This window comes from Danio aesculapii, chromosome 9, assembly GCF_903798145.1.
Source record: "Danio aesculapii chromosome 9, fDanAes4.1, whole genome shotgun sequence".
In the NCBI taxonomy this organism is placed as follows: Eukaryota; Metazoa; Chordata; class Actinopteri; order Cypriniformes; family Danionidae; genus Danio; species Danio aesculapii.
The window spans coordinates 55,797,034-55,810,554 of NC_079443.1; the positions used below are offsets into that span (position 1 = coordinate 55,797,034).

A 13,521-nucleotide genomic window follows, 5' to 3' on the forward strand; every position below is an offset into this window, starting at 1 on the left:
ATAAGACATGTTATTTGAGTAAGAAGTGAGTTTCCTTTGTGTTTTTGTACATGTTTCTTTTGTTGTGGTCCTCTTCTCTCCACTGTCTCTCCTACAGGTCTCGTTAGGAGTGCACAGATGTGGTGAATCTGGTGTCGACACATGGGAACTTGCCGGAGTGTTTGTGGAGTCCATTTGAACCTGGCTGTACGGGCGCAGAGAGTCTCCTCTCCACCTGCTTGTTTTTGTTTTATTGTGAGAACTTATGTCGGACTTTCTCTAAACTGATGTACATTAGGAGACATGGAGGGCGATGCTTATTTTACAGCTTTTGAGCATGTGGCTGGAAATTTAAGATGGCCGAAAGATATGTGCACACCTATGCTTCACATAAGTGAATATGCTTCACACTCTGCTCGGTAAGGCTCAAGACGTTTGTGCAGCGATGCCTATTGAGGATTCTCTCAAATATGACTTAGTCAACACTGCAGTACCCTGAGCGTGTGAGCTTATGCCTGAAGCTTATAGGCAGACATTATGGGATTATACTTTCTCAATATGCGCTTCAGCGGTCTTGCGTCCTCGTGTAGCGTCATCATCAGCTGCCAAAGCTCAGTTCCAATACTCAAGACCGCAAGAACGGAGGCCGCGTGAAACTTTTCGGATGTGTTCTTGATATCTAGGACGCACTGATGCAGACTTGAGCACAGATCTCGCTCCAGAAGTCCCAGAAGTCATTGCGATTGGCGGTGGGAAGTGCAGCATTTTATATAGATTTATTACTAAAGTTCAGAGATATCCCTTATTTACCTCAGGAGTTTCCCTAAATGAAACGGTGAATATAAGCAACACCATGAAATAAAGGCATAAACACAGTAAGGGTGTTTGTGTGCTAAATTCATATTAAAATCTATTTCGTTTATATTGTGCAGCGTATATTTGTAAAGTCTTTATGCAGACTATATATTTTGAAAAGGGGAAAACAAGTCGTTGTATGAATGCTGTAATGTTTAAATAATTTTCCATCAAAAAACGTGTGAAGGTCATGTGACCATAAGGAAGAACGCAGCATCGCGTTTCTCAAGGGACGAATTATCTGTTCTCGCGGTCTCCCGAGTTTGTTCTTCCGAGGACACCAGGCAAGACCGGTCTCACCAAGAACAGAACAGAGAAGTTCGTTCTCTGCGTTCTTGGAATTGAGAAACAGCCAAAAACCGACTTTTCTTGAGTTTGCGAAAGACAAGAAGTCTGTGTTAGAGAAATTGTGTGCTGTGTCAAGTTTCCACCTTTGAGAGTTTGCAAGAACTAGTTCTGCTTGAGTATTTTAAACCAGATAGTCTAGCAGTGCACCTTAATGAGCATTAAAAAGTACCATCTTTAGTGGAGGCTGCAGTCATGGCTGATGAGCATGTGTTGACTCATGAAAATGATCTTGTTATGTGCAGGCCGACATGTCACCTAAATCCCTCACACTTGTGAATGTTCAGAAATCGGAGGCGCGCATGAGAACTGCTCTAAAAAGTCCAAAGAATGGTTCACAGCACTTGTGTTTCTGCTGTCTTGAAGCTGATCATCTTACAGCTGTCTGCAAGGTGTGGAAACAGAAAACTGCATCAAAGATAAAGAAGCCCGCTGTACTACTTCCGAAAGGTGAGATTGAAACTCATTTGAAGTTGCCCTGTTTTCAACCTTTTCTGACTAACGGAACAGCTTCACTCTCTGTTAACAGTGATAGACAACATGTGTTCTCTGTGACACCGGCTCAGGACAGTTTTATTAGGAGGGGAGTTCAGCCCCTCTGGACTAAGATCTATACCAGGACGGATGTTCTTGTCCACGGTATGGAATTAGCTTGTGTTAAACTTACAATTCATTCTGTGTATTTAGACTTGGATTTGGTTACTGGTCTGGTGAAGGTGGGAGTATGCTGAAAACCTCCTGTGGATGAAACTGATGTAATCCTCGGTAAAGATTCAGCAGGAGGTAAGGTTTTTCCTTCTCTAATTGTGACTAAGGTTCCTGTGTGTGATTGTGTGATTCTCAGTCACACAAGTTTGAAAAGGTTGTTGACTTGTCTGATTCATCTCTTCTGCGTGCCGTCTGTGGATAGCGCTGTTGAGGTGGACAGTGATGGTGGTGCTGAAGTTCTGATGATTAAATTGGGCTGAACTGAACTCGCGGCTGCTCTGACGGCAGACTTCTCTTTGTCAACCTGCGTAAGTGTGGCAGTGCCTGACAAAAGTCATTTAGACGGGTTATAAGTGGGCTGTTATTTGGACGACGGCATTTTGATGGGCAAGTTGAATTTGATGACACACGAATGTGAAAGTCCCACATTTCAAATTGTGCTCCCTCCTGCAATTTGAATTGCAGTATTAGTTTTTGCTTAAGCACAATTTTTAAATCAAGGCTAATTTTTGTCAAAACACTACACACAATTTCCACATCCACACACACACACACACAGCAGAACACAGCAGTTATTTTGCCAAATGAAACACTTCATCCAAAACTTTACAACTCTATAACAAAACACACTTTTAACAGCGTACAGAACACACACTCACACTCACACGCTTCAGTTAATATAAATCTGTTTGCTTCATTTACACACTACGGTAATCAATCTTAAACACTCGTATCATTTCTAACTGACTAATACTGATATAATCTGGGTTTAAGAGGTATCGCTGTAAAGTACATGAACATACTGAATACAGCTACCAGTGATAGACTGATAGCTAAATATTGCTCTATCCTAACAAACCATACAACAATGTAAAGCTCTATTATTCAGGGTTCTGGTGATGTATATATTTCAATAGCAAAAAAATTTAGTGCTTCCTCTTATTGCGACATTGCCTTTCATATTTATTAAAAACTAATGTTTATAGATATGCTACTGTAAACATATTTATTGAAGATTAATACAGTTTATGCCTATTGCTTTTATTGTGGTTTCAGCTGATTGGTGTGTCTACAGTTTTGCACCAGTGTGAGTGCACACCTGATGGCTGTGTTTAACCAACTGGCTCGTGTGTGTGTGTGTGTGTGTGTGTGTGTGTGTGTGTGTGTGTGTGTGTGTGTGTGTGTGTGTGTGTGTGTGTGTGTGTGTGTGTGTGTGTGTGTGTGTGTGTGTGTGTGTGTGTGTGTGTTCACTTGAAGGCCTTTGCTTTGTAATTGCACGGAAATTCCATCATGAAAAATTTCTGTGTCAAAAGCATCCAGGTGTGTTTAGTGATTTGCAAATCAGAGTGTGTAATGTTTTGCAAAAAGTGTGAAGCTGACAGTGTGCTTACAGTTGTGCAGATCTAGCCTTGTGTTTTGCTCCTTGAGTGTACGGTTTTGCTAGTTGTGGGAAAAGTTTAATTTTAGTGTGTTAGCAATCATGAAAAACCATAAAACTAGCTCATGATCATCTATTGGCTGGTCATCTAGGGGTTAACAAGACTCCATCGCGTGTCTCAATACTTTTTTCCGGCTAGTGTAGCAAACTGTTGTTGTTCTTGTGGAGAATGTCGATTGATAGGCAAGCCCAATCAAATTACTCAACCTGCTCCCTTATGTCCAAGGGACATAGAGAAGCGTCCATTGTCTGGAAATACATCATGTAGGCGCAGGGTTGGTCATCATACACTTTACAGCACTAGGCTCAGAAGAATTCCTTTTTAGAGGAATTTAGGATTTAGAAGAGGAGAAAATGGGGTAGGTACAAAACTGTACAGATTATGGATGGGTGAAAAACCTGAACAGCCCAGTGTCCTATCACCTTTGACCTATACTAGACTAAAGCAGTTATTGTTTAGTGATCTGAAAAGAAATTAGTTTCCACATTTGAGGAGCGTGTGTGTGTGTGTGTGTGCGCGTGTGTGTGTGTGTGTGTGTGTGTGTGTGTGTGTGTTTGTGTGTGCGTGTGTGTGTGAGACCGTGTGAATAAGTGTAGCATTTTGATTGGTTGTGTTTGGAAAAGTAAAGCAAGTAGCTTCCTGTTAGATTTGTGTGTTTTAGGTAGAGAATTGTGTAGAGTTTTGATAAGTGTTTTATTGAATTGAAAACTGAGTTATAGGCTGAGAAACAGCTTCTGGTTTTGGAGATCTAAGGTGTAGTTTTGCATTTTGAGTGAGACGTTTCAGAAATTGTGTGACAAGAAAAGATTTTGTGTGTAAACAGTTGGAAAAAACTGTAAGACATTCACGAATGTGCCTATTTTTGATTGGGGACACAGCAGCCGACACGGTTACATATATAACCTTATATTAACAGCATTTATTCATATTCCATCACTCACAAATGTGGAATTCTTCATTAAAGTCTCGGTCTGACTGGACTCCATATTCAGCATCTTTACATCTCCATATCTGTCTCTGTAGACGAGTCGATGATCTGCACACACACACACACACACACACACACACACACACACACACACACAGTGGTGTAACACCAATAACTCAGATTCAGCAGCTGATTCCCCAAGAGATCTTTCTCACCAGAAACCCACTGAGGGTCCAGATGGAGATCGAGCAGCTCCACGGACAACAGCTGATCCAGGGTCAGGCAGGAGCCAGCAGAGCTCTGGGCCTCCGCTGAGAACACATGCACATACACACATGCACAGAGGGAGCGACGCGCACACACACACACACACACACACACACACACACACACACACACACACACACACACACACACACACAGACATATTATGCAAATAATGCAAACTGATGCTCGATGCGTTTCATGATTTTGTTTGTGATAATAAGGACTGATTTTGTGGTGGTTAATTCCGATTAGGTAGCCTAACTATGTTAGGTGTGCAATCTGACACAATGACAACGACAGGCATCATAATAAGCTTCTTTACTTTGGTCTCTTATTGAGATTTAAAACAGATCTAAAACAGATGTAAAACTGTAAGGATTAAGCCAGGGGAAGGTTGTGGAACTCTTATGTTTATCCACGATCTTACTTTCTCTCTCTCTGATTTCACTCCCCAGAGCATCTGACGTCATGTACCTCACTCAGCACATGCGTTAGGGCTTCCCCTACCATAATACACCTAAAACACAGACTGCTGTAAAACTCCTCAAGGGCAGTTCTCTCGTTAACAGCGGGGAAAGAGTTCAGCGAAATCATTTATCGATTTTACACAAATCATAACACCACCTGTACATGTAAAGCACAAATAATGTCCTTTAATTGGGTCACGTCCAGCGGCCGTCATCCTTGAAGTCATCTCCATCACTGTAAGCTGCTTGCTCTTCTGTCCGTTTGTTAGATGTTTGCTCACACTTCCTTTTAAGCAATCTGAAGCTCGTCAAAAGCACAAAACACCCAATTCAAGCCGTGTCATTCACTCGATTTGTCTAATCGCATCATTGCATTGACTTCACATGTAAATCACTCACGCTTCACCCGCATCTGCTTACCGCACAGGCTGCAAAACAACCCCCCCCCTCCCCCTCCATGTAATGTAATGATTGTGAGGGCGCAGATGAGACATCATTGAGAGACACTCAGATACATCACATGCGCTGAGTATGCAACGTCTATAAGTCATAAAAAAAGTTAATCACCAACTGAAATAAATCTAATGTGATTATATGGTTTGGATTTTTATATGGCTTACATGGTTTGGAAGAAAATTTTACTAAATCTGTTCATTTGTAGTGGTTTCATTGTAAATAAACAGTTAAATGGTCAGTAAAATGTTTTATTATTATTATTTACAAAAGAAAAATCAAATACTATACATTAGCAGCAAATACATTAGCAAACAGTTCAGCTTATTTAAATTAATAGCCATTATAATGAAATAGATTCAAGCTATCAAATCTCATGAGCCGTTTCTTCACTGTATAACTCACACATGCAGTGTAAGTGAATAAATCTCTTATTTATTTAGATTTTTTTCTTTTCATTACATTAAAAAGCACAGGTGTCACTTTAAAAATGCACACATCCGACTGCCCTCCTAACTTTTTATGCTCATTTAGGACGAAATAAGCTGTGTTTTGAAAAAACCCCACCAAGATCAACATCTTTAGATGATGTTATTATTATTTATGTGTATATGTCTGTTCAAACACACACCCAAAACCCAGACTTTCACTCCGCTTCAAATCACGTGTATAGAATCCGTTTGGGAAACAGCGTCTATTTATCACTATGGAGCGCGTCTGACAGTCACGCACCGCTATATGACTGTTTTGAGGGTTGCATATGAAGGGGAGGTGGCACTTGTAATGAAAAGAAAAGGGAATCCCGCCATAAACAAAGCGAAAGCACAGAACAGACTCACATTTAAGAGTAAGAGGCGGCCCCTAGTGGTTCGGCTGTATGGGTTGCATATAGGGATGCTCGGCTCTTTAATGTTTATTAGCCACACTTCAGAGAACGACTGAAAATACGGGAGAAATACGGGAAAATACTTTTATGGGATGATAGCGGGATGGAACTGTAAAATACAGGAGAATCCCGGTAAAAATGGGAGGGTTGACAGGTATGTCATAAAGAATTGTGATTTTTTTTTGCGTTGGATTTGGCGTTGGAATCGTGGACATCTAGGGGGTCAGACTAGTATGCAGCAGTGGTGTAGTCCTTGCTATACGCATGTATACTCCATATGCCTACTTTTTCCATGAGCTGTTTGGGTATTACGACTTCTGAGGATCAATAATTGCGTATACCCTCGGTATACTCACTTGTTTTGCTGATTAGACTCCCCTAATTTACATGCATTTGCGTCATCTTTAACTGTATACCAAATGTGTTTTTAACTCGCATCCTAATTTGTTATAATTGGTGCATTTTGTATAAATCACGCCATTCTCCGCCCCCTGACGAGCGCAGCAGCTGTGAGAAAGTTTCGTGAGTTTTTCGAAGACCACGACAAGTCAACTGAGTAATGATGTCTCGCTGAAACGCTCAGGTAAAATTATAAAACAGCATGGCCGTCGCTTTAGCCCTCCTATATTTCTATTAAGCCCCTAAAAGTTTTGCGATTAGCTCATGAACATGAACTGTACACTACTATATTATCGCCTCAGTCCCCTTTAATTGTGAGATGAAATCGTCGGCAGACTTCCGCCGCTCTGTTTTCAGCTAGTTTTATATTTAATTAAATCACAGCTGTGCAGGTTGAGAGCACACGGTGTGTGTGTTTATGGAAAGATTGTTATAATATCTGCATATACAGAAACACTTGAATCACTTGTACACCAGTGGGTCATGGAGGAGCATTCGGGTTTCCCCATCTACTGTTTCCTCTGCGCTCCCCTCATCATCACAGCTGCTTCCTCCAGCGAAAATGCAGCTCTTAACGAACATTTCGCTGTTTATTTCAAAATTAACTGTAAAAATAAAACACATTACAGTGCATGTGGCATTAACTATAGCATACACTCATGCACAGCACTATAGCATTCATTCAGCATACATTAAACACAGTGACAGAACCGCTCAGTGAATGTACTGCATAACTGCATATCAGCGTGAAACATCACATGTTGTATCTGGTTATTTATTTTTCCTATTATGACTTGTATTATGATAGTGAAATATGTACAATAGGCTGTATATTATTAAGTTCATATTTATGCCATTTTGACTTTATAAAGTGTCCAGTTTATTTATTTAATAAATTGAAAAATTTATTGAATATAGAAAATGATTTGTACTACAGTAAACGGGTATGTTGAGCATATTTGGCTCATTCAGAACTCAAATGGCTTTGCCTGTCTATGAAATACAGTGGAATACTGCTAGTTTAATATACAACCCTGCCATATTAGTCAAACATTATTAAGTGTATTATTTTTAATTCTTACTTAAACGCGTAACAATATGGAATTTAAAAGGGAAACTACTAGTATAAAATAGCGACAGCAGAGGACAGACTCCTAATAGTTTGGTTTAAAACAAGCATGCATAAATGTGACAGTCAAGCATAATAGCTGATTGATGTTTAAAGGGACCTAATAAATGTAAAGTAATAAGCCAGTAAAGAAAGTAAGTTTCAATATAAAAAGGATTAAATAAGCTACATACTGTATTTTATTTGAATCTTATTTGAATGTGTGCTTTGCTTTTGTTTTCCTGATTTTATTTTTTTATTTTAAATGTACAGTTTATGTTAACAACACACAGTACTTGATATAGCTGTCTTGAAACATGATTTTTTTTGTACAGTATTTAAATTTTTACAAGTCTCTTTAGAGTTAAACAGTTGGGTTTTACCACAGCGTTATATATTCAGCCAATCTTTGGGTCTGCTGGGGGCACTATTAGCTAAACAGAAATCACTGAATAGGATTAGACTATAAGCATCTACTTTTAAAAAAAAATAAGTTTATTTTTTGTCTTTTTAAATGGATAGTTTTCCCCAAAAACTGAAAACTTTCATCATTTACTCAACCTTTACTTGTTCCAAACCGGTTTGTCTTTTTTCCTTCTGTTGAACACAAAAGAAGATATTTTGAAGAAAGTTGAACACCTGTAATCATTGACAGTATTTGTTTTTCCTTTCGTGGAAGTTAATAGTTATATATATATATATATATATATATATATATATATATATATATATATATATATATATATAGCTAATGAATCAAAGAAACATTGACTTTCGTCGTTTATTTGCCTACTATCATTTAAAATTTGGGTTGGGTAAAATAGTACACCACCTTTTTTTAGGACTACACCACTAGTATGCAGAGGTGGAAAGTAACGAATGACGTTTACTCACGTTACTGTACTGGAGTAGTGTTTTTGTGAATTTATACTTTTGAGAGTAGTGTTAAAAATCTGTTATTTTACTTTTACTGAAGTATGATTTGCCTAAAGTATTGTACTTCACTACATTTTAAATCCTCTCCGTTACTGAGCAAACAATAAATATATCCAGTAATGCAGCGCAAAAAGAAAAGAAATCACGCTTGGAAACCACGTCACTGCAGCAGCAGCAGAGTGAAAAATAATCAGCAGGGAAAATAGTGTGTCTGTTTACTGTTGCTGGAGTTGGATGTAAGGCCCGATTTTAGAAAATTTTCTGCTAAATGCCTGTCAACCCCAGCGATGACGAGGTGAGCTTTGAATATTCTTGCATATTTCCTACTCAGTGGCGCTTATTTCGTAATGTGCATTGTATATGGTTGCCATGACAGCTTAAAGGGATAGTTCACCCTAAACTTAATGTGTTTTCATTTCAAACTATGGAGACCCTTTATTTTAATTCACACTTATAAACTCCTGGCTTCATTTGAAACACCTGACGCCACACATAAGCTAAAAACACACACCACACATAGCCAAATAACTGAGGCTAGGTATAATCCTATAACTCTATGTTTTAATACATTACAGCAAACATAAATTCACATGATGTAATGAAGAATAAGTATTATTATTGATAACAGTTTCTCTGAATGTGTGTGTGTGTGTGTGTGTGTGTGTGTGTGCGTGTGTGTGTGTGTGTGTGTGTGTGTGTGTGTGTGTGTGTGTTTGTGTGTGTACGTGTGTGAATATGTACATGCAGTAATTGAGAGCTCTGTAATTTGAAACATGCACCTCAGCTCTATCTGACTGAATGTTTATAGTGAAACAAACATATACAGATACACACACCTTTAGACAGCAGAAAGATGGACAGAACGATCAGTGACAGCATAATGGAGATCACCAGAAGTGAGATTCCCACACCCTTCCAGTTCATCTCGCTGGAAACACTCCCCACATCCTGCAGACACACAGATTTCACAGTTAATCATCAAGCTTCATGTGTACCTCATGTCTCAAACGCAGCTCCTGGAGGGCCGCAGCTCTGCAGAGTTCAGCTCCAACACCTCCAGCTCACACCTGCTCAAGAGTCTCGACCACCTCGAGGAGCAGAACTGCAGAGCTGCGGCCCTCCAGGATCCAGTCTGATGGAAAACAGTGACCTGTAATGATGGACAGATGAAAGGCAAAACTGCAATAACGAGAGATTTTATTAAAACCACATTGACTGGAATATGTTGTGATGTTAACGGCTTACACACAAGATAATAACTGATTGAGTTGTCTAATTAAACGTGCCCTTAGGTTTCATCTCTGGTCATTGAGTTGAAAATAGTTTGTGGTGTTGCTTTAATAACATCTTCCGGTCTGCCGTCTGGTGTTTTTGGCCACTGAAGTGTGTGGTGTGAGCCTGTCTTAAAGGTTTTAGTGTAGTTTAGTTTAATGCAGGGGTGTAGTGCAGTGTAGTTCAGTATATTGCTGGTGTTTTCAGCTGTGATCTGTGAGAGATGCTCTTCTGTTCCTGCAGTCTTCAGACGTTTGGCCTGTGGAGATATGGTCGTACCCCTCTGAGCCTGGTTTCTCTCCAGGTTTTTGAATTATTCACTTTTGCCAATTGGTGAAGTTTTTTTTCCCTCTCCGCTGTCGCCTCTAGCCTGCATGGTTCAGGATCTGTAGAGCTGCGCATCGTTGGATTTGCTCTTCAGTATTTGGACTCTCAGTAGTGATTATTAAACCACACTGAACTGAGCTCAACTGAACTGAACTTAAACACTACAAACTGAACTACACTGTTTCAGTTCACTATGATCCTCTATGTGAAGCTGCTTTGACACAGTCTACATTGTATAAGCGCTATACAAATAAAGGGGAATTGAAGTGAATTTCTGTGTTTGTTGAATAACGATGCAAAGTTGTGACATTTAACTGTGGAAAACTGTTAATATTTCAGCTGAAAGCATTGCTGTGTGTATATTAGAGCTGAAGATCTTTGCCCGACGGGTTCTGGCTTAATTTCTATCATTTTAGACTGACTCATTGAAGTCGGTGCCAATGGCGTAGTGGAAAGTGCACCGACACATGCACTCTGGTGTTCACGGTGACCCGAGTTCAATTCCCGCCTCGAGGTTCTATGCCGATCCTTCCTGTCTCTCTGCTCCCCACACTTTCCTGTCAATTCTCTCTACTGTCCTGTCAAATAAAGGTGAAAACCCCTAAACAAAATAATAATTATAAAAGACTCATTGATGAAAAAGGCAGAAGAGCTGTGTGCATGTGCACATCTGAATAATGTCGGGCTGTAAACAGGCTTTTAACAAGTTGTCAATCAATATGTACTTGTCAGGCTCGGGCCGAATCCTTACAGCTCGAGTGTATATTATGTTAAAAACCAGCCTGATCTCACGAGAAAACGTAAGTATTTAAAGTTTTGACAGTTTAGTGGCTAACTCGTACGAATTCGTACTAGTTCAGTCGTACGAAATTGTACGATTTAAAAAGGAGGCGTGTCACCTAAACCCAACCGTCATTGGCGGATGAGCAAATCGTACTAATTTGTATGAATTTGTAGGAATTAGCCACTAAATCAAAAAGTTACGAATTGGCGTGAGATTGTGTTGTAAAAACTGACAACCAGCAGTTCTGCAGATGAGTTTGATGCACTGAAGTTGTTTTGCGCTGTCTGCAGTGTACAAAGTGAAGAGAAGTAAAAGAGAAGTGACTAGTCTGAATCTGATTGCCTTTGTGCTATTTTTAATTAAACTCTGAACATTATTTTGTCTTGACATGACCACCCGTGCCGCTCAGCTTTCTCTCCGCTTGGACTCTGTCAGAGTCTGAGTTAATGCCTGTAATAAACCCACAGATGCAATGAGATGAGAAGTCGCAGCTCTGCAGAAGTCAGCTGTGTTTTCTGAAGGCAGGCAAATATATTAGTCGATTTAAGTCCTAAATCGACTAATATAACCAATGTGAAGACATTGGTTTGATTACTGCTGTCATTTGTTTAGTTTTATTACAAAATTAAAGCCACTAATAAACATTTTTTAGTGTCTCGACAAGTCAAACTCTGTGTTGAGATCTGTCTTTTGCGTAACACAGGCTTTACAGTATGATCTCCGTCAGCAGTTTCAGCACAATATGAACAGATCTGTTTGTTTAATTCTCTTTGTGGTTGTTTCAGGCTCCATCTGCATCACTGCAGGATTATCGTGCTGTTACCGACCAGTAGGAGATTAAAGTTCCTGAGTTTACATTTAATCTCAAGCATCTCAGACGTGATACAGACAGATCAACTTTAAATTCCTTGGCAAAAAGTCAGAAGTGCATCAGGACGATTTAATGTAAATGACATGCTTTAAAAACATGATCTGTATGATCGGCTCGACTCAACATGCAGATGAGGAAGAATTAAACTCTTCAGAGAAACACAGTCTTTCTCACAACACCACACACACATGTGTACGCACTATATACACACACACACGCATGCACACACACAGTAGTGTGAATCTTTTGACACACTTTAATATTTCAGATCACACAAAACCCTTGTCCACACACGGCGGTGTAATTCTGTACGGTGTTTTCCCTTAATAATAAGACTGCATGATGTGTTTACTTGTGTCATCTTTGACTAATATTTACACATGTTTGATGATCTGACAAGTTAAACTGTGACAAACATAAGAAATCAGTAAGGGGCAAACACTTCTTCACACCACTGTATATATGTATTGGCACTATATAGACACACACGTATAGCACATAGGCAGCGCTGCTGTTCCTCGATGCTCTACATTTAGATGCACTCAGTAAGTTTGCGTCTCATGAATGATTGAATGAATGTCCTCTGCGTCTCCCTCGAGATCTGCCTGACCTTCATCCACATCAATCTTTAATCCGCTGCGTGCTTTAACAGAACATCAGATCCTTTATTTTGATCATGAAACTGATCACCGACTGACCCTACAGCCCGGGAAACCGACCTCATTTGTTTGTCAAGTATTCAGCTCTCTGAGTGAGAGAAAGATTCACACACAATCTCCAGTTTGTAAAGTGACAACATTGAGTTGATCTGTCCGTACCCATTTCAACAACAGCGCTCATTTACACAACGCAGAAGCTGTTTCTAAAACTTTGACTGAGTTTCATCCATAATGCAGTGCACACACACACACACACACACACACACACTCTTCTGTTCTCTCGCAGATGAAGTTTCTCACCTTGACGTCGATGGACGAGCGCCTGTGGCAGTGGTTGGACACTCCTGCGGTCTGGTTCATCTCTGCGTCTGCAGTGGAATGAAGCCGAGAGCAGCAGCAGCAGCAGATCCAGCTGTACGTCTGTGACGCAGCAGATGCACAACATCTGTGTGTGGAATCAGCATCAGCGCCCGTCTGCTGGATTACTGAGCGCACTGAGCCATTTACACAAGTAGGACACGCGCCAGCAAACAATCACCGCACACCCAAAATAACCAAACTATGATGAGCGTTGAGTAAAGCTAGAGCAGAGAGTAAAGTCTGTTGTGTTTCAGTCTTTGATCATCCCTCCTTCATCTTCTTTTTCTCTCCTTCATCTTGATCTCACAGTCTCTCTTCATGCCAGTCTCAGTTCTGTCCTCAACTTAGCTGAGTTTAAAGTAGCTTCAAGAGTTCACTCTTAGCTGATGATTGCTTAAAAAGCCTGTTTGGCATGCTGTCCTGGGAGAGAGCCCTGAGCTCACAACATCCTCGAGCCCGGGGCTCCCTTCCATTTGCA

General features: G+C 40.1%; 1 protein-coding gene across 1 annotated transcript in view; it reads right to left on the minus strand.

Annotated features, from left to right (window-relative positions):
- The window catches only part of LOC130234618 (inactive dipeptidyl peptidase 10-like), a 28,688-nt gene extending 15,645 nt beyond the window's left edge, over window positions 1–13,043 (minus strand). The window contains exons 1-4 of the mRNA XM_056464860.1: window positions 12,984–13,043; window positions 9,607–9,718; window positions 4,470–4,565; window positions 4,268–4,362 (exon numbers count right to left, since the gene is read on the minus strand). Coding sequence (XP_056320835.1) covers window positions 4,268–4,362; window positions 4,470–4,565; window positions 9,607–9,718; window positions 12,984–13,043 — 363 coding nt within the window. The remainder of the gene's footprint in view (window positions 1–4,267; window positions 4,363–4,469; window positions 4,566–9,606; window positions 9,719–12,983) is intronic.
- Window positions 13,044–13,521: the final 478 nt, after the last annotated feature.